The 20,809-nt window shown below is 42.4% G+C and overlaps 2 protein-coding genes and 2 long non-coding RNA genes across 6 annotated transcripts in view; 3 read left to right on the plus strand and 1 right to left on the minus strand.

Moving 5' to 3' along the window:
* Positions 1 to 4: 4 nt before the first annotated feature.
* On the plus strand, positions 5 to 1,776 carry CIAO2B (cytosolic iron-sulfur assembly component 2B). Its single transcript, XM_015874064.3, has 5 exons — positions 5 to 168; positions 251 to 330; positions 438 to 563; positions 1,002 to 1,047; positions 1,565 to 1,776. Exons 1-5 carry the CDS (start codon positions 36 to 38, stop codon positions 1,660 to 1,662), a joined length of 483 nt encoding a protein of 160 aa, XP_015729550.1. The 5' UTR covers positions 5 to 35; the 3' UTR covers positions 1,663 to 1,776.
* Positions 1,777 to 2,500: 724 nt separating this feature from the next.
* The window catches only part of LOC107319332 (uncharacterized), a 55,171-nt gene continuing 36,862 nt past the window's right edge, over positions 2,501 to 20,809 (minus strand). Inside the window, exons 1-3 of one of the 3 annotated variants that reach the window (XR_004308667.2) lie at positions 12,961 to 13,082; positions 3,679 to 3,751; positions 2,501 to 2,637 (exon numbers count right to left, since the gene is read on the minus strand). This is a non-coding gene — a long non-coding RNA (uncharacterized LOC107319332). Of the gene's footprint in view, positions 2,638 to 3,678; positions 3,752 to 11,144; positions 11,275 to 12,960; positions 13,083 to 20,809 lie in introns of those variants that run through there. The other 2 variants (XR_014947552.1, XR_014947551.1) reach the window with 2 other exon arrangements.
* LOC146760567 (uncharacterized) lies at positions 4,763 to 5,530 on the plus strand. The gene is made up of 2 exons (XR_014947553.1): positions 4,763 to 4,925; positions 5,396 to 5,530. It is a non-coding gene; the product is annotated as an uncharacterized LOC146760567 (long non-coding RNA).
* Positions 14,321 to 18,014, plus strand: RRAD (RRAD, Ras related glycolysis inhibitor and calcium channel regulator). The gene is made up of 5 exons (XM_015874063.3): positions 14,321 to 14,364; positions 14,466 to 14,832; positions 14,931 to 15,004; positions 15,492 to 15,696; positions 17,123 to 18,014. Exons 2-5 carry the CDS (start codon positions 14,478 to 14,480, stop codon positions 17,398 to 17,400), a joined length of 912 nt encoding a protein of 303 aa, XP_015729549.2. The 5' UTR covers positions 14,321 to 14,364; positions 14,466 to 14,477; the 3' UTR covers positions 17,401 to 18,014.

Here is a 20,809-nt window from a genome sequence, read left to right on the forward strand (position 1 = left end):
GTCCGGGCTCCTTCCGCTCCTCCTGCAGCGCAGACATGGTGGGTCCGGGCGCTGCGCCGCTGGAGAACGCCAACCCGCTCGTGTACCGCCGCTCGGGGGAGCGGCCCGTGACGGCGCGGGAGGAGGACGATGAGCTGCCCGACTCTATCGACGACCGGGAGATCTTTGATATCCTGCCGGCAGGACGGGGATGGGGAGGGAGCGGGATGCGGGCAGGGCGGCCTCCATCCTGCTTTCCTTAACGCGGCACATCTCATCCGCTCCATTAACGACCCCGAGCATCCCCTGACCCTGGAGGAGCTGAATGTCGTCGAGCAAGTTCGAGTTAAAGTGAGACTGTCTTGTTTTTTGTTGTTGATTTGTTTCCAACTTGTTTGCTCATTACATTGTTTTTGTATTCTTATTTTTCGGCCACACGCCTGTTTGTTTTCCAACAGGTGAACGATGCTGAGAGCACCGTGGTGGTGGAGTTTACACCCACGATCCCGCACTGCAGCATGGCAACGCTCATCGGCCTGTCCATAAAGGTGAAACTGATCAGATCACTGCCCGAGAGGTTTAAGGTGAGTGGTAAAGTCACTCTGGAAAGCAGAAGAGACAGACGGTGTTCAGAAAACAGCTAAATTAGAGTATGAAGCCACTAGAACTTTAGGTTCCATGTTATGGAGGAGGGAAACACTCCAGGCCAAGGAAAAAACTAAACAAACAGATTGGTGCAGAGCTGCAGTTCTGTGCTATAGCATCACAGGTGAGTGGGGTTGTGATGTGAAGGCATGAGGGCACAGGAGATAGCAGTGCTTCACCTCCCTGCCTGTCGGAGGCTTACTCAGGTGGGAGTGCAGTGTTCTTTTGGACTGGGTTTTATTCTTCTGGGTACAGTAGCTGGCTGTGTCAGGAATGTCTTTCACTGTTGCTTTGTTTTGCTCTTTTCTTAATTAAATACTTTGAGCTTCCAGTGTTTTGTTGACTTGTCTCCTTTTTCTTTCTCCATGCTTTTTAAGATGGACGTTCACATAACACCAGGAACACATGCCTCTGAACACGCAGGTAAATGTTTTAATGCTCTGTTGTGTGGTTTTCTTTTATTACTCTAAAAATTAGAGAAAAGATAGATCCCTCCACCTGCAGATCAGCTATTTAGTATCTGTATGCAAACCAACCCCTTCTAGGAGATGTTACAGAATGGGAATATGTAATAACAAAACTTAAAAGTGTGTAGTGTCTTAGTTTAAATGTTTCCTTGGACGGCTTGTGCTGTCGAGTCGTCATTGATTTACCTGGAAGGCACAGAAAGAGGGGGGAGGGCTGGAGGTAAATTTCCTGTTCTGTTACTTGTGCACAGCTTCCTGCATCTGAATCATAAATAACTTACTGGTTTCAGATCTGCTACAGCACTGTCATTGACTTTTGGCCACAGCTTTGTGGTGTAGTTAGCATCTGTGGAGTTACTGCAGCTCAGTACCACAGCAACAATGAGACTATTAGTCTCACTGTAAAGTGCTTCTAAAAGGACCTCTTATACCAATATTTTGACCAGTTCCTTGTGGTATTTCTTTTTGTACAGTTAATAAACAGCTTGCTGATAAAGAACGTGTAGCAGCTGCTTTGGAGAACTCTCACTTATTGGAAGTGGTAAATCAGTGTTTGTCTGCTCGATCATAATTGCCTGATCAGGAAACCATTGGTATTCTGCTGTATTAATTTTGTATGTGAGTGATGTTGCTAGTGTTACATGCATCTATGAGCAAAATAAAACTACATTATAGAAGCGTTCCATTACTTCGTCAAAATAAATTAAAGTAGTATGGAGAAAATTAGCTTGCTGGCAGCTATAAAGCTATAATGTAAATTGGCTTTTTCTGTTTGCTAATAATTGCACTGGTGGGGTTTTTATCTGAACTTTTAAAGAATATTTGGTTGAACTTGTTTTTAAACAGGTTTCTTACTATCTATAAACTGCATTATGGAAGTGGCTTTTGCACATTGGGTTTCACAAGTATACCAAGCTAAGCAGCAGTTAAAATCTTTATACTCATGATTATTTTGGACTTTGACAGATTTTCCTTTAAACATCAAGATTTTTACAAAGATGAGTAGGTCACAAACAGATTGCTTTAACCTACACATCAAACAGAGGAGGAATTAGTAAATTATACTTTACTTAATCAGCATCTTAGCCTTCACCAGGACGTAATAATAGTAGTAAATAACATATTGGATGTTACCACTTGCCTCACAAGCCATGTTACACACAGCAGTCCTATGGGTGCACTTTGCACTGCTTCCTTTTTCAGAGAATCAACAGTATATGCTTAGGTTGTTCATAGTATGTAGTTGAGCATCTTTTCAATAAAGGGAATTTATTACACAGTGTCAAAGAAAAGGTCTGACTTCTGCTACTGAAGGATGGATAATTCCATAACTTTGGATCTGTTGTATTTCTTTAAATGATGTGAATGTTGTATTAATTAGGTGATAGAAACAACAGAAGGGACAAACCATTGTTACTTGGCTGAAGATCGCAGCTCCTCCTGTATGGGGCTCCCTCAGACTGAGAACTTACTGAATGCTGATGTTCTGCTTCTTTCAGCAAAAATCTTCCACTGCTCAGCTTTAATGATCAGTAGCTGGGGTGTGCTATATGAAGAGTAAGTGGGAAAAGAAAACATTTGTTTGTTGGAAGTATTTCTTCACATACTGCTCTTCGTCCGTCCATCCCCCCCCCCCCCAAAAAAAAAAAAAAAAAAAAGCCCCTTAAATTTAGCCTCTCCACTGCTTTGTATTAGGACACATTCCATCAGAAAATATGACCCTTTAGAGCAGCAGCATAGAAAACAGTCTCATTCAAGTCCAGGAAAAATGCCAGAAGCAGACATCTGTTTCACACTCCTAGGCTCTGGGCAGAGTCCTCCAGGAGTGGCTGGATGGCATTCATTTCATCTACAAACACTGTGACAGAATCTCCCTAGGGTCCCTGGCTGTGTTGTGTGCTGGAGTAACCTGCCTCGTGTTTGAGCCAACAGACCAACACACTCTGTGTGTCTCAGGCTCTGCTGCTCTGCACATACTCAGGCCTGCACATACAGATCTACTCCCTGTGAGGAAACAGACTTCTTACTTGCTACTCTCATGCTGTCATTGCTGTTGAGTAGTCTGAAACTTCTGAAGACTCAGACTCCCAAATTTGTGCTGAGTGGCTAGAAAGCTCAGCAGTTTTGTACCCAGAGATGCTACTGATCTGTTTCTGGAAGCAGTGACAGGAGGAGCTTTGCATTTCAGTGGGCAATAATTCTGTTTCCTTGCATGGAGTGATGTGTACTACACATTGGCAACAGTTCATGAATAAAAAAAGAAGTTATTTTGGTCTTCCAACTGTACTCAAGATTGATGTGTTTACAACTAAGTGCTTTGATAAGAATCTCCCTCAGGAGCATTGGTTTATACATGACATGCTTTACAATATATTTTTTTATAGCTGTTAAAAATATTTCCCTCTCGCCTGTCAAGCAGGCAGCTGTACCGCTCTCCTCCCGTCATGAAATGCACTGTTTGGCATAAATACTGACTGAGCAAGTGGCACACAAGTTTTTTTGTGTTTTTTTTTTCATTCAGCAAAATGCTGAAATTAACATTTTCACAAAACACAAGTAGTGTTCCTGCATTTCCTTCATATCTTACCTGTATAGAGCTTTTGCATCCCACAGCAGGTTGCCTCCATTGCTTGACTTTGTGATGAAAGGAACAGCACTGTCTGCAAAGACATATTTGTTGTTTGAACTATTGGAATCCCTGCTATCCCTCCTTCATCTACAAACTCATCAGAGTGACTGTGTAATTTGCAACTAGTCTCTTCAATTTCAGTGCTTTTCACAATCTTGTTGCAGCACACACAAGTTGCAGGTGCCAAGGCTGTGCTTTTCACAAGTCTCTGAATCCTGCCATTAGTTCAACTCCCACACGAGGAGAACAGGGCAAAAGTTAATTTCCATCAGGTCAGTGGAATAAATGGAACTTGGCAGCAGGGAGCAACTGCTAGCTTAGGATTTTGGGAAGGCATGAGAGAAAGAGAAGAAAGTAGCAGGGCCATACTCCACCTCACTGTGCTACTAATGTCTGAGGGATGCTCTCAGCCACAGGCTGTGACAACAGGAGAACCATGAGCTTCCAGAGCTGTTTACTGGAGGCTGTGAGCTCCCATGACTTAATGCTAGGCATCTCCCACCCCTCTGCTTTCCTTGATCCCTACAGACTGGTTGTCTGAAGGGGCATGACCGTGACCACGGTGAGGATAACATTCTCTGTGGTGGCAGTGTCAGGAAGGGTGACACAACAATGTGGAACAACCTGTGAGCTTCACCCTGGATTTCTCTTCCCTTTGCCCTGTCCTCCTAGGTCACTACACAACCAATCCCATAGTTCCCTCACATTGCAGCAGGTAACAGAAAAGCCTTTGTTGTCTCACTGTCATTAAGTCCAAGTCCCTTCCTCACAAAAGGCAACAAGAGAGAAGAAGAGAATAATTACCAATATAGAACTAATGCTTTAATTTGACCAAGGGAGGTGCAATCCTTTCCAAAATCATGGGTACGACAGCCAAAGAGCGTGGATGGCAGTTGTGCCTACACATACTAGCAGGAAAACAGCAGGTCTTCCAGGACTGCCAAGCTCTCTTGTCTGTATGGGGTTCTCTCCATTACTTTGATATTACTTGGGATGATGTTTTACTGTAGCTTTTCTTTTTTTCCTTAATCTACCCAATTAGTCTCGTCTGAATTCCCATCAGCTGCCTCCTCATGTGGTTTTGACCAAAATAACCTCAGTACAATATCAGCAATTTGCTTAACATCAGGATGCCCGGCAGATTCAGTTCTCTATACTTCTGTTCATGGAAGAGCTGGCACATGATCTGTCTGAGAACTTCGAAGGTACGTAAGCAGCAGTGTTTATTTCATCACTACTGCAAAGTAACAAGTAAATCAACCCTGTAGTTTGCAATGCTTGCGTAGCAAAGTTGGTTAATGCCAACAGATTCCTTTTCTTTTTCCCTCCTGTTTTATAAGCATATAAGTGATGAAGTCTTGTTGCATTCATATATTTGTTATTGTTAGTAACAAGAATATTGGGCCATTCCTAGCAAAAATTTGAGCTGTTAATTTTACAAATGAAAAGTAAGCAATGTATTAGCTTTAATCTATACATATCAGCTGTGTATTGTACGAGTTCAATGCCTGCAACATATTCTACTGAACCTTTAATCTTCAGAAACTTTGTTACAAGTATTACGGTCTTCATCCTCTTAAAAGCTGCTTGAGCCTTTTACTGGCTGCAAACATATTGTTTGGTTGGTTTCTTTGTTTTGTTTTTTGCATGCCTAATGGAGCAATCCCTGTTTCAGCACAAAGGAAGAAAAGATGAAAAAGACAACATAGTATGAATTGTGGCTCGGTCAAGCTGGAGAGAATGGAAACAATCCCACAGAACAGACTCTGGAATATACAAATAAAATAACGTGCCAAAGGGAGAGAGTACATATATGAAAGCTGCCAAGACTGATGTAATATCTGATCAGCTGCATTCAGGTCTGTACCACAGACGCAGCAATGCACAGATCACATGGTGCCACAAACACAGACAACTGGAGAGGCATTGCCCTGATCCATGGAAGATGTTTTCCTGGCTGGGTCTCCTGGCTATTCTGTGTGATACACGTCCCAACCTCACAGGCTGCACTGCTGCACGCAGACTGTGAAACAAGGTCTGGCAGCTCTGCAAGCCAAATGAAGTTAAGATACAGGCAAATTCTCAGCATGATGCAGAAAAGGATATACAGGAGAAATGGCATACGGGATAGCTGAAAGTAATACCTGCTTACAGCTTCGGATGTGATCATGGGTTGTAACGATGCTCAGGTTAGTGTTACCCCGGTAGATGGTGCTATGATTTCACAGGGGTCGGCGGCTGTCCTGAGATCCTACCAGCACAGACCTACTGAGTACCAGGGGCAAACGGCTTTATTCAGAGTCCACTGCGTTCCCACCCATCAGACTGTGACTGCACCTGAGGAGCTACTTATCCTGCTTGTCTGCTTGGGGCACAATGGCAAGCAGTGCCTGTGCTGCTTCTGTTAGTCCAGATCAATTTATTTTTGGTTTTCCCTTACCTGAACCCTTTCAGAATCATAAAACCAGTGTGCACGACTCACAACCATTCTGTCACTACATACAGTGACAGACAGGACACATAACCAGGTGCCTTTTCCACTAGCAAAATCTCTTTCTTAGTGCTGACAATTGCCACTGAAGTGACACACAATTTATTTCAGCTGACTTAGTAATTATTGAAGCATTCCATTTTAGTTAGGATGATGGTTAATGAAATCTGCCATAAAATCATTTATGGTTTTTAGACTTCAGAAATGAATTTTTGTGGTTTTTAGCCTTCATAAATGAAATTACAAACATGTAACAAATATAGAGAGATAAATAGATACTGCATACAATACATCATTATTTTCTCTTCCAGTTCATCAAGAGCAGCCTATATATCGATATGACTTGATGATGACAGGATGAGAGACTCATTTTTCCAATGAGCAGTTTTCTTCTTATAAGGAAAAGAGCACTGCATCTGGATGAGATCATCGAGGAAAGCCCTCCTTCCTGAAAAATACTATATTCTTCTTTTGTTGCCTAGCTACATGCTGCTGTTACCTTAGAAGGCTGTAGTTCATCTGAATTCTTCTGGGGGTGCTGATGTGCTTGGGCAGACGAGTAATGCAAATATATAGTCCTTTTTTTGGTAAAGATTATGAAAGAAAGATTATGCGCAGGGTAGGGCAACTGTGAAAAGAAAGAGCCTTTGAAGAAATGTGATTTACTATACTCCTCGTGGTGAGGGTCTTTTACATTAATTGCTGAAATAAAGACCATTTTCTCCTCACCGCCCTGGATGAGTGAGCAGGCAGTGAAGTCACAGATGATGCTTTTGACGTGAAACCTCGGATGCCAAGGAACCATTTGCTTGGTTTATGGTAATTACTGCTGTGAGTAAGTGTGGAGAAGGGAAAAGGCTGTCAAGGCCTGATTCTGTGCTCATTTCCAAAACTGTGAAAGAAGAAAAATGCCATGAAAGGCAGAGACTCTACTGAATTTCATTAGCAAAGGGCTGATCACTAAGCTCTTCTCTGAATATAGGTAGCTTTGATTTTTTGGAAAATTAAGACCAACCATTAAAAATGCCTGAAGCCCAAAGATTTTCATTGTACTTTGGGTTCTTTTTAGCAAGGACACTTCTCCTTGTTCACCTGCCACATCCATGGAAGCATCCGTAATGCAGTGATTTTATTTGGGATTATTCATTACTTAAATATAATCCAGATTTTCAGTCTCTATATCCCCGAGTCTTCTTGATATCTCTGTAGTGTGTTGAACATAACTAATGCCTCATCCCTGATGCAGTCTGCCACACTGCTGGCACTCTCACTATAATCTCTTGCTGCAGAAAAGTTTTCCCTTACAATTATACTTTTCCTTCTACAAGTTTCTGTGACTTTTCTGCAGTACTAAGCGGAAGACGCCTGCCAACAAGCAACTTTTGAAGACCTTGTTCTGTAGTCATATGGAATAAATGGGTTCTGTGGGTTGCCAAGGGCAGCTTTAGACTGTTTTCTACCCAATTTCCTGGCTAATTAAATATTAGTTCCTCAATAAAAGACAATTACAGTAGGTCCATGAAAATGTTACTTAATGCCTAACTGAAAAAGAGTAAGTGGATGCTAGGATTTTTCAGGACTAAACAAAATACTAAAGCATCTCTTCCCACTTCATAAATCCACGTTGACCTGCAATTTGAATAATCTGCATTTCTCATCCCCTCACTTCTAAAAAGATGCACTGAAAAATAGAAAATATTCAGAGAAGAGTAATTAAGGAATAGGTTTACATGAGTAACTGAATACATGAGATTCCTCAGCTGGGAGGCAATTTCTAAAGGAAAATATAAAATCATCATATGTATGAAGAAAAAAATTACCCCATTGCTTAACAGTACAGCAAGTGGAGGTGTTGAAGATTATAAAAGGTTTATATGGGTTAAAAGTGATTAGAATATGTAGAAATATACATCAGTATCCTCTGAACAACAGGAATAGATGGCAGGCATATGGATGCTGCTTTAACTGCTTATCATGTCGTTACTGTCAGTTCCTCAGATATCAGCTGCTGACTGCTGGAAACTGGATGTAAGCTGAGTCTGACACAGTTCAACTTATTTGTTATTGTAAATAGATTTGTTCCCCTTACCAAGAGCTACTGCTGGTAAGTGATAAATCTTACATTGCGAATTGCTTCCTTACCACTACATACCTCTCAGTAGGACAACCAGACATTTACTTTGCCCACTCTTTAAACCGAGCATCTATTCCAGTGTGTAAATTCAGAAGCTTTTTCACAGTTTCAGACTGCTAGATATTTTGTGGAAGGGGCCTCTGAAATCCAGACTAAGGAGTATACATCCTACAAGGATGTAACAAGATATTTAGCATTCCAGTCATGGATGGACGATGCATGTCATGCACGTTGGCCATGACAAGTTTACTATTGAAAGAAAGGAATTAAGGGTAGCAAAATAAAGTAATTATAGAAACACCTTACATCATGTTCTGATTTTACTCCAAACTCGAAATGCAATAGGAATGAACAGCTGATTGTATATAGTATGTGCTAATGAATCCATCTGGTAGTGCCTGGGGAAGCCAATGTGATATCCAATTCCAAGCCTTGTACCTATAGCATGGTATAGCACAAGCGGTTACCATATCAATAAGAAAGTGAATCTAAGAAACCTAAGTAAGTGCAAATCTGTAGTCAGATTCAGATGGAATTCTCTTCCCCAGTATATTATAACAGGATATTTTGTTGGTACGTTGTCAAAAAGCGGCTGTGAACTGTACAGGGAAAAATGAAATTAGATACGCCACTTGGGCAACTTCTTTTTTTCAGAGGGGTGATTCACCTGGCTCAGCTGGTCATGAGGATTATCAAGTACTGGAAGCTTTTGAGATTACTCAAAGCAGTGAGAAATGCAGAGTAGCAGGAAGATGAAGCACATTTCCAATCAGTCCTATCCCAAATTATTTTTACAGTCTTTCATTTAAGAAAGACGGAGACATTTATTTTACATTAAAAACATCAGATTTAAAGTTTACCCAATCTATGCTTCTGTATCTAAAAATACAAACAATAGCACATTTTTTTCTAGTGCTGATGGGTGAGCTTTAGAATTTCTGGTCTGGAGCTGGGAGGTAACTAAGTAACTGCGAAAGGATCTGTAACAGGACAGAAAGCTCAGCAACAACAGCAGAGCAGCAAGATCCTAGGCTGCAGCAAGCAAGAATATCCTCAAACACAACAGTGGCATGCACAGAAACAAAGGAAAGAGTCTGCTTAGCTCCAGAAGGCCACAGGTAGGCAGGGATCTCCAGCAAGATCCTCACCTCCACTGCCAGCCCTTAAATGGGGGCTGGGAAGGGGTGCATCCTGGCTCCACGTCTTCTGGTCATTTGGGTGCACTGCATGCACTGAGCTGTCCTGGGTTTGTCCTGCCTTCCCACCAGATGCTACATGAGAGGTCTAGTACTTATGTACATACAACACACAAACAGAACCACTTGTGTGTATCTGTTCAGCACACAGTTACTAGCATGTGTGAAATCACAGGGCTGTGCAGAGAAAAAAAATTAGACCATGTTCACACTGTTGTACAAAGAGTAGGATAAGGAAAAAGTATTTTCTTCATTCCCTATAGCTGTTTTTATCCTGCTTATGTTAAAAAAAAAAAAAATTAAAAAATCAAAGCAAAACCAACCAAACAAACAAACAAAAACCAAACAAACAAACAAAAAAAACACATTTCCTCCCATTGCTTCTGTCTCTTCTCCCACTGGCCTGAGTCTCTCAGTTTTGTAATTAAAATAATAATAACAGCTGCTATTTCTTTTTTAGTCTAGATATTTGGGAGGTAGCCAAACTCAGGCTTCTGCAAGAGTAATACTTCCTGTAACTTGGCAAGAACAGTCCTTTGTGGATATCTCTGCAGTTTGTGTAGAAATAACTTCACCTACATAATGGCTGATTAATTAGACTTGAGGCACTGCAGATGACTTGAAACCTAAGAAGAGGAGAAACACACACAACTACCAACATAGAGACAAACTGAGAACAATACTTTCCCAAGCCTCAATCTGCTAATCCAGTCTTTGGGCTGCTCCGAATATTTCTATTATTTGTTACCAAATGGGAAACGATTCCGGTGTAAGACAACAACTAAAACAAAAACTAGAATTCATTGATAATCCCTTGATGTAAAAAGTATAAATGCAGTTTATAATATGGCATTTAACCTTGAATAAACACCGATGAGGTAGAATCACAGTTAATTCTTCCCCCAGAATTCTCCTTTTCCACCTGAAAATCCAAAGGGAAAGTGGATAGGTACCAATTTATATGTTCTTAGCTATGATTGTACCCTCTGCAAAGTTTGGGCTTGTCATTTAAACCACAAAATGCACCCCGCACCTAGTATAGCAGAAAGAAACTCCAAGCACAAGCTTTATTACCACAGAAATAAATAACTGGAACAACAGGATCACACTGCATGTTTTACATCTTCCATATGATGAAATGTACTGAGGCCAAGAGAGTGCACTAAAAAGGAACACTGATGCTTCTCAAAAGCTAGAGAACAAATGGGAAAGAGAGGAAGAAAAAAGAATGAGGAGAGAGGAAAGAGGAGAGGGAGACAAAAGGAGACTGGATGGTTAGCAACAGTGAACTACAAGAAAAGTCACCTTAAATAAAGGACAACTGAAATAAAATGAAAATTGTACGAGGATGAAGTGAAACTAAATGAAACAAAATGTTATCCATTTTAGAGAACTTGGTGCTCAGCTTCCCATAATACAGGACATTGGTATTTCTGTGAGTCTCAGATCAAATTCTTCCTTGAGAAGAATAGGACAGATACCACAGATGCTCAGAAGCCATGCAAAAGAGCAGATTTTGGATTGATTCAAAAATGGGAGACTCCAGTGGTTCCTGCAGGATCCCACAACACCCTGCTAATTGGAATGGAATTAAACTGGGTACCTGGAATCAAGGACGACTCAGTGCTTCTGGCCTCAGCAGAATTTCCTTGTTGCTTTCATTAAAACTTATTCCGTCCTCCCGCACAGTGAAGATCTGGATAGACAGTGGTCCCTGACTGCAGCTCTGCTGCTGGTTATGATGTGGCTGCTGCAGGGAATAAACATCTGAACTGCTCAAGAGCCACCTGGGACTCAAGCACAGATGGTAGCACTGCTACAGTGATAACCTCAATTCAGTGTACTTCCAATCTGCCATGCCTGCTGGAGCAGAACCTTACCTTCAGCACTGAGACTCCAGGCCTGGCTCCATGTAAAATTGAAAGAAATAATAAAATTTCCTGCTTCCATTTCAATATATAATGAACAGTACACTCGGCTTACTAAAAATATCAAGTACAGTATGTGACAGAAGCACTCATTTAATTAAAACAAACCTTAGGCCAGTAGCAGCTAGTACAATGGAAAATAAGAATAGAAAAACAAGACAAGTTTGTTTTACATAAAAACAAATTACAGTTACTATTATTAGAAATAACATCTTGTGGAAGTGGAGATGGAGGGCAGCTGAGAAAGGAGGGGGTCTGAAAGTCCATGAAAGAAATTTAAATCAGCATCTTGCATCTGTGTGGTCTCATATGCATCCTACCAAAATCATTACCTGCTGCAGTAACGTATGCAGGAATATATATATGTAGCAATAGCAAATAACAAACAATTACATGCTGTGTGAAAGAGCACGTTATATGTCGCAAGTGATTAACCTGAATGATCTGTTAATTCCTTCCAACTTCACAAAATAGCTGGATCTATCAGGATCAAGGGAGATAAAGCAGCTACGTGACCCCTGTGATCCCTCCCTCTCTGATTCTACAGGGTGAGAACAGCCCTACCCGCCTTGGCACCGCACTCCTCCAGATGACTTGCAGTCATCCCTCTAGGAACAAGGACCTAATCCAGGGCCGACTCACTTTCTGCTGAAGGATGATTTGCAGAACCCAGTGCCAGATCCCGTAGTATCCTGTAACTGTGATTGTATTCTCTGACCATTAATTCATTACGTGTACGTGGCTGCTGGCACAAAACAAAACATTTGCCATGTGCTCCTGAACTTCTGTAAGCTATTTTCTATTTTCAGATTCTCTTCCTGCTGAAATACTGTTCTCTTAAAGTTTTTACTTAGCATTTTTATATGCCTTTCTTGTTCTTTTTGTTGTTGTTTCATTTTGTTCTGCTTTTTGTGGGTTTATTTTATTTTATTTTATTTTTGGCTGCAAGATCTCTATCTTGCATTTACATCATGAAAACATTTGCAATATTCATCAACAAAAGAGCAGGAATAAAAAATGGCTCCTGGTTTTTAGCTGGGTTTTGATCAGTAATGCTACACGTGCATAGAAGCAGCACAGTATGTTTAGTTCTGATGCCTTCCAGATTTTCCTTACACACAGAAAATAAAATACTTTATACTCCAGATTCTAAAATTTGGCCCTGACACACAGTGAATCCAGCAGGACGGGCTGGTCCAAAAAGTCCATAAAACCACTCAGAGTATTTCCAGGTGAGAATCTGAGGCAGAAATACTCAATTTTTTATAAAATTAATTGAAAGAAAAAAAAACCAAACATTTCTGGGAGTATATTTACCCACCTGGCTGCATAAAAACACAGAATCACACGGGTTAATCGAGGCGGTTTGGTAGATGTCAGATCACCCAACTTAAGTTACCAACATGCTTCTCAAATGCTAATACATTTCTAAATATGATTTAAAATGTAAACCACGGCAATGTGTTCTGTTCATTTCACTGAAGCACTCACCTCTTCTAACAACCAGACCGACAATTGGAACTGACGCGGCTATTTCGGGGCTGTTCTGAGTTCTGAGAGACAGGCAGAGCAGCGCTGCAAGCACTCGGTGATCTTTAACTGCCACATTAACACTTTAAACTGCAGTTATCAGGGCAAAGGGGTCAAAGCCACCCCAAGAGCATGGGCTGGAGAGTTATAATTAGCTCCCGAAAATAACAAAACATTCACTCGCTTTCATAGGAAGAAATAACCCGTCCATTTCCTGCAGCCAGACCCTTTCGAGCATTTACGGGTTTCTCTTATCGCAGTTAAGTAGCCTCACAAAGTGAACGTGTTATAAGGAAAAGATGTTCATCAGTTGTTGTGCAGTACTTCATTGTCCGTGCAACTGCACAGCCCAGCCCCAGACTCTTTTTTCCTTTACCTGATTCTCTATGTCCATTTATTACTTTCCATCACCTCCCTATCTCCTTGCCTTCTTTAAACTTGCTTCAGCTGCTGATTTATTACCCTAAGCATTTACTAATCTGGTGGCAACGGTCCCTACACAGTCACAGGGATTTTCCCGCACTGACCAGGCTGTAATCTTTTGGGAGCTGGAGCCAGAGCTATTTTGGCTGTAAGATGTCCACAGCGTCGCGGTTGCTAAGAAAACAATAAACTGTGCTCACGGTGCTGGGCTGAGCCATTCAGCACGGCAGCGCTATCTGCTCGGCCCTTTCCTCACTTGATCACACGGTAATGACTGTGCTACTTAAGATAAAACCTTCACAGCCTCACTTTTGCTGCTCAGATGAAATCAAGGGAAGAATTTGACCTTTATGCTTTAAACCGGCCTCTGAAACCGTTAACGCGGCATGCAGCAAGCGTTTGTATTGTGCCAGCACAGCACCTAGCACCGGGGCTTATCTCCTCACCCTCTCCTGAACATTAAGTAATACAAGCACGAAGCGACGCAAATTTTGCACACTTGCAAACGTTCTTCCTAACAGTGTTGTAGACAATACGGCTCCTGAGCCGTGGCACAGAGCACAACGAGCCCCGTATTCATTTTCCCCTCGGCGCAGCCTCGGGAAAGCAAAGCCCGGGCGGGGCTGTGCACAGCCGGGGTTCCCCACCGACGCGGGGTTCCCCTCCCTTCCCATCGCGGAAGGCACCGGCGGCTCCTCCGGGGGGCGGCCCCCGCCGGGGCTCCCCGCTCCGGGCTCCCCGCCCCCGCCGCTCCGTGCCGCTCCGCTTCGCTGCGCACTGAGGCTCCGTGGGCGGACGCGGCAGCCCACGGGCTCTGGCAGGCAGCCGAGCGGCGCGCGTCACGGCGGGGAGGGCCGGGCGGCACAGCCATAAATAGAGGCGAGGCGGAGACGGCAGCAGCATTCGCGGGGAATCCCTCCTGGCCTTCCTCCGAGCAGCGAGGTAAGGCGGGACACACGCGGCGGCGCTCCCCGGCGGTGCGGGGCCGGACCGGACCGGGGAGCGCGGGGCTCTGACGGCTCTTCTCTCCTCCGCGTTCGCAGCCCGGCGTCCCCATGACTCTGAACCGCGGCGACAAGCTGCGCTACCTGGACAAGCGGCGCGGCAGCATGCCTTTCTCCGTGCACCAGCACCTGCACCGGCGCAGCATGCCGGTGGACGAGCGGGACCTGCGGGCCGCCCTGCCGCAGGACGAGCTGTCGGGCTTGGTGCGCTGTACCTCGTACAGCCCCGGCGAGGCGCACCGGGAGAGCTGGGCCTCCGACTCCTCCGACTCCGTCATCTCCTCGGGCAGCGACTCTGACGGCGGGCTCTACAAGGTGATCCTGCTGGGCGAACACGGCGTCGGCAAGACCAGCCTGGCCCGCATCTTCGGCGGCGTAGAGGACGGCGCGGAGGCGGAGGAAGCCGGTGAGGGCGCGGGCAGCGCGGAATCCCCAACCCGGAGGGGAACGGGGGCGTCCGGGCGCGGGGTGACGGCGATTTAACGAACACTGTCTTCCCTCCAGGAAACACGTACGACAGATCGATTATAGTCGATGGAGAAGAAGCGTCTCTCGTGGTGTTTGATATCTGGGAACAGGTACTTGCAGCTCGAAGATACTTTTTCTTTATGGACCGATCGGTGGTTTGCTCCAAAAATGTGTAGCAACGGAACGACTCTGTCTGGCTATTTATTGTCAGATGGGTAGCACTGAAACGGTGAAAAACCGGAATTCATGCTGCCTTTATTCTCCCTCGCAATTATTTTCTCATAGCTAGACAAGTTTTTTAGAAACCTGACTAGGCTTGGGCTGTGAATCTCTCAGTGCTTTGAATAACGCTCACATTGGCAGCCCCAGGGAATTCTTGTACAACTGGAGACTGACAATGTGATGGTGCTGACTTGATGTTAGTTCTAGAAACAATAAGATTTTAAGAAAACTTCTTGCAGGCTGGTTTACTTTTGCTGTTTATAAGTAGATAAAGCAAATAAAAATATCAGATGTTTAAAATACTGAAATCATTAACTAGATAGTGCCGAATATCATTTTCAGTGCAGTAAATCTTTTTGCCTCCTTTTGTTTTAGGATGACAGCCAATGGCTTCAGAACCACTGCATGAAGATGGGAGACGCCTACATCATTGTCTATTCAGTGACAGACAAAGTTAGTTTTGAAAAAGCCTCTGAACTAAGGATCCAGCTAAGAAGAGCAAGGCAAACAGAAGACATTCCTATTATTCTTGTGGGCAATAAAAGCGACCTGGTCAGGTCCCGGGAAGTCTCAGTCGATGGTAAGATACCATTCATTTATATAATAAGGTCTAAATTAGTTGCAAAGGCAGGACAGGATAATGATCAGCAGAGCTGGTCCGGGCTTGATGTAGAAAAATGTATGATTGGAGGCACACCAGAGAAATCAAACGAGCTGGTTCACGCTGGGGACTCTGCACCAGGGAGAACAGCAAGGGAAGACTCGTACATAGAGCCAGGCTCCAAACTGCAGTAGAGGAGACACGCAGCTTCAGAGCTACACAGAGCAATAGGCTGAAGCTGCAGTTTTACTGCATGTAGCAGTTGTTAGTCTCAAGATTTGGTAGCCTCCTTAAGGGACAGGAGTGCCATGTCATAGAACCCAGGCAGTCTTTGCTAATGGTGATCCCACAGTAGCAGTACAGCCCTTTCCTCTAGAAGTGCTTCCATCAGTTTTGTGGTGAGTTGGAAAGACAAGGCTCACACAGTCTTTTTGTATGTCACCTACAGCTGTGGTGAGAATTTTCTGTTCCAGCGTGTGTTTCAGCAACCGAGTACAGTAACAACTGCCAAGTATTAATTTCACATATTAAAATTTGGTTTTCCTTCCTCTGGGAAGAATACTGTGGAAATATTGGTGTCTTGATGCTGAAGAACCATTTCTTGTGGTCTGGTTCTGGCATACTTCATATATTAAATGTCTGTGTGGGGATTTGACTGGAGCTCATCAGGAGGTTCTCATTCTCTGCAGGCTGGTGGCAGTGCATAGTTCACCTGTCCTAGAAGTGACATTGTTCTATTCAGGCTGGCAGCTTTGTCATTATTCACCACAAGGTGGACATGGAAATATGCTATGCAGCAATGTTGCAGGGTTACACGTCTACCTCTGGAACATTGGGGACAGAGCGCTGTCTATTTTGAGCACAGTCCTAATCAAATCTAGTAGTTGACAACATTATGACCTCTGCTGTAACCTATATAACAGCGTGACCTTTTGATCTGCATCAGCTTCATTTGTGCCTGATGTGGAAGGCTCTCACTTCTTACAGCAAGGCTGAGGTGTGTGATTGCTCAGCAACTTCCAGAAGAAATAGCAACTAGCTCTTCTTTCTGTACCTCACAGTCTTTCCTATCAGACAGCAAGCATGCATCAAGTCCTTCCCTGAAATCAGCTTAGATCTTAATAGATCTTAAATGATACTGGGATGGTCTACCTATAGGGCTACTTTTGCCTTACAGTCAGCATCACTGGTCAAGTGAGACTTCTGACCACACCACAACAAAAGAATTGGGAGTATGGGGACAAAACCATGGCTGCAATTATTATAATTTACTGCTGCGTAATAAAGCTCTTTGGTGTTGAAGACCCTTTCCCTTCTTTTTAAGTAAACCTATTTTTTTCCTGCTAGTATATATGAAGAGAAAACATCAGTCTCTACTCATCTCCCTTCTTTTCTTTCCATCCAGAGGGACGGGCCTGTGCTGTTGTGTTTGACTGCAAGTTCATTGAGACCTCAGCTGCTCTTCATCATAATGTCAAGGACCTGTTTGAAGGTATTGTTCGGCAAATTAGACTTCGCAAAGACAGTAAAGAAGACAACGCCAGGAGAATGGCCAACACAAAAAGAAGAGAAAGCATAGGCAAAAAGGCAAAGCGATTTCTTGGGAGAATTGTTGCAAAGAACAACAAGAAGATGGCTTTCAAAGCAAAATCCAAGTCTTGCCATGACCTATCTGTGCTTTAGAAGCTTTCAGCAAGGCCAGATGTTGCATGTTGGAGGTGAACAAGCATTTGGCTGTTGAGAAGTATATGGACAATCCTCATGGTGATAAAACAATGACTTACCAATTGAGATTCTCATTAATGCCTTAAGGTGCACAAGCAAGTCTGGAAGTTACCTTACAATGTTGGCTTCATTGATGAATGGTTTGTTTCAATGTATACAAGTAAATGAACTAACTTTAATTAAGTGGCTTGACATGCCCACATTTTCACTATGTAAATATGTTACATACATCCTCTTGTCCTGTGGATACCAGAGATGCAAAGATAAGAAAGGAGTGTCACCACAGACTTGTCTCATTTGCAGAGCAAAACTTAAACTTGTACGCAGGCTCGTACACTCTTTTTAGTATAAAGTAAGCAATGATAAATCTTTTTAAATTTAAATGTGGGGTGGGAGGAAGTAGAACCACATTAGAATGGAAGGAAAACATATTTATATATATATATAGTTAAATACGGAACAGATATCATTTTATGAAGTTAATTTGCACTTCCATTACCTGTTACTCAATTAATTTGTTACTTGTTTACATGCAGATTTTATAATAAAGTATTATTTCCTGTTATAATAAACTGTGCTTTTTTCATAGTGTGGATAAAGAATGAGAGAGCAGTATTTTTCTACTGATCTTTTTTTTCGCTGTATGAAACATTAATTACAGACTTCAGCTGATCTATGCAGATACGCACGCTGCAGTTCTGGAATGAAATGAATCAGGAATGCTCTGTCCTGTTCTTCAGCAGACAGTCCTTATACGTAATTCCTGTTTTGATATTGGAAAGGCATATCTTGATGTTATTGCTCATCTTCAACCTAGTTCTCTTGTCAGCTTTAGCAGAAACAGACCTCTAATAATACCTTTAGTCTGTTAGGTTTTTGTCCATGCTAATGAACTGAAACCTGTAATGTTCAGCTTCTTACTTCTCTTCAGGCTTGAAGGCCTGTTATGACAGCCAGTGAGCAAATGTGGGTTTTTGTTGCTGCTTGTTGTTTGCATCTTGTTTCTTATTTGTTTGTGTCCTTTTTTGGGAGCAATGTAATTTTCCCATCTACTCACAAGCCTGTAAAGACCTTTCAGTGGCTTTGGGAATTTCAAAGGAGCCTGGCAAGGCTGTCTGAAAGACTCCAGCTGTGGGTTACTGTGGCCTGCATCACTGCTATAGTTTTCAAGTCCTGTGTTAAAATTACTGTGTCTCCATGATTTCTACCTATTTGCTATTCATGAATTTAAAAATTAGTCATGCCTCGGCAAATGAATTAGGCTAACTGCATATGCTTTATAAATTCTTCTATAAAGGACACATTATCTTTACATTCTTCCATAAACTCATTTCTTACAATTCAAAAAACACAGGACCCCTCTCTTTCCACTCCCCTTAGCTGAGTCTAATTATTTAAAGAGATTGTTCCACTGACTGGGGGCTCTTTGTATGATCTTACAGAGGGTACCCCTTCCCATGCAGCAGACAAATAGCATCAGCTGCTACACCTCAGTGTGAGTTTCCCCGAGCTTGAACAAACAGCTCTGACTGGGCTTAGTCTCCTGATGTGCTGCTGGGGCAGCTGACTGTTGGTTTCAGTGTATGTTGCTGCTAACAGGTCACATCAGTCATCTCGTGGAGAGAGGTGTTTGCTTTGTGATCTGAGTGAGATCTAAAGCAAGTGATTCTGCCCTGCAGCCAAAGCTTCCATTTACCTGATGATACTTTTTATTTGGATTTGGCCTTGTAGCACTAGCCTTACTTTCTGGCACACTATCATCCCTGGAATGTCTAACCACAGTCGAGAGCCCATCACCAGATGTCTATTTACACTGAAGCTTTTATCTTTCAACACTAAAGAAAATGCCTGAGTTGTGAAAACCTTGCTGCAAAATTGTCCAAACCAATGTGCATAAATCTGACACATACCTATTTATGCTTATATTAAAGCTATTAATACAACTTAGTCTTGCTCCCAGTGCATTTGCAAAGCTTTTGCCTTCTGGTTGTCCTACATTTTCAGAATGACTGGGAGTGGACTGACCCTTCATCTGGATTGACTTTCAAGATTTAATTCTGTCAATAATAAATATAAGATGCGATAGAAATCCAGAGATCGAGATGCGTCTTTTCACAAAGTGCAACGTGTTACAAAGACGTTGCAATGCAACTGCAGCTGCCTCCCCAAGGTCATGGTTAACAGCTGTGCTTTTTTGCATACTCTGACCTACAAATCAGAACTTCTCTTGTGTTTGTGAATTCAAGAGATTAGGTTTGGACAACTCGAAATCATAAAAACAATTCCTGTTTAGTACAGTTCTAGAGGTTCATATAAACTGCAGGAAAGAATTTGTATTTTAGAATTGTGTCATATAGGTCACTGTGAGACAATAAACTGTGAATCATCTGAATGAAACATAGGCTCATCTGTACTGTATTCAATCAGTTAACATTATACAATAAAATACTTTTCAAATCCTCACTGTATTGTTTTTTTCTCATTTGTTTGTTTTTACAAGTTTTGTTTTGTTTTGTTTTCAGAATTCAGCAATAGTTCATGAATATGGGGAGGGTTTGATGTTACTGCAGCTTTGATAATAACCTGCTCTAGAACAGTAACAAATCACATACTATGGAAGCATTGCCATGAATATTATTTTGAAGAGATTTTGTAGCTCATGGAAGACTTTCTACCCTGAACAATTCTAGTTGTTAATGGGAGTGAATCTATGTCAGGTGGAACATACTGGGAGTTCCAGACAACAGCATTTTGTCTCATTGTTACCAGGACAGAAGCAAGTGTCAGAGGTAACACTGGTGTGAGTTCTCTTATTTTTTGCCAGTGTTCATCAGTTTTAATTTGGAGGGACAATTCACACAGTCATTTAATCTTTATTGCTTTCAATGCTTCTGCCAGCTGAGGTTCCTGTTACAGATGATCGTGATAGAGGATTTTGTGTTGGCATAAATCCATTTGGAACAACGCTAATTATTATCATCTGCACTGGAAGGACATTGCCTTTTATATGTGATGCATACATAAACCAATCCAAGACTCCTCTGCCTGGTATTTCCAAAATAGCTTCTGTAACACTCTTCACAGTATAAAAAATGTGAGGAAAATCATTTCTCCATCTGCCAAAAACACAAAGTGTAAAATTGAGTCATATAAATAGCGATGGAATGTAAACTGCTGGGGGAAGACACAGCATCACCAAAAATGTAGTTTTATTCAGATGCATTTTCTCAAAATAGGCCTACAGAACCAGGCCAGGATCTACACAGAAATGTTGCATAACACAACTGTTCTTTACTGAAAAAGAAAGCGTAGTGAGTTGACAGTGAGTAAGAATTTAGTGCATGATAAAAAGATCACTAAGAAGTAG

The sequence above is a fragment of the Coturnix japonica genome, chromosome 6 (genome assembly GCF_054131305.1).
Source record: "Coturnix japonica strain WE chromosome 6, WE-NBRP24, whole genome shotgun sequence".
In the NCBI taxonomy this organism is placed as follows: domain Eukaryota; kingdom Metazoa; phylum Chordata; class Aves; order Galliformes; family Phasianidae; genus Coturnix; species Coturnix japonica.

Coding starts and splice junctions, on each gene's coding strand:
- RRAD (XM_015874063.3), top strand. CDS start 14,478: ATGACTCTGAACCGCGGCGACAAGCTGCGCTACCTGGACAAGCGGCGC. Junction 14,833..14,930: donor CGCGGAGGCGGAGGAAGCCG/GTGAGGGCGCGG, acceptor TCTTCCCTCCAG/GAAACACGTACGACAGATCG. Junction 15,005..15,491: donor TGTTTGATATCTGGGAACAG/GTACTTGCAGCT, acceptor CTTTTGTTTTAG/GATGACAGCCAATGGCTTCA.
- CIAO2B (XM_015874064.3), top strand. CDS start 36: ATGGTGGGTCCGGGCGCTGCGCCGCTGGAGAACGCCAACCCGCTCGTG. Junction 169..250: donor CGACGACCGGGAGATCTTTG/ATATCCTGCCGG, acceptor TTAACGCGGCAC/ATCTCATCCGCTCCATTAAC. Junction 331..437: donor TCGAGCAAGTTCGAGTTAAA/GTGAGACTGTCT, acceptor GTTTTCCAACAG/GTGAACGATGCTGAGAGCAC.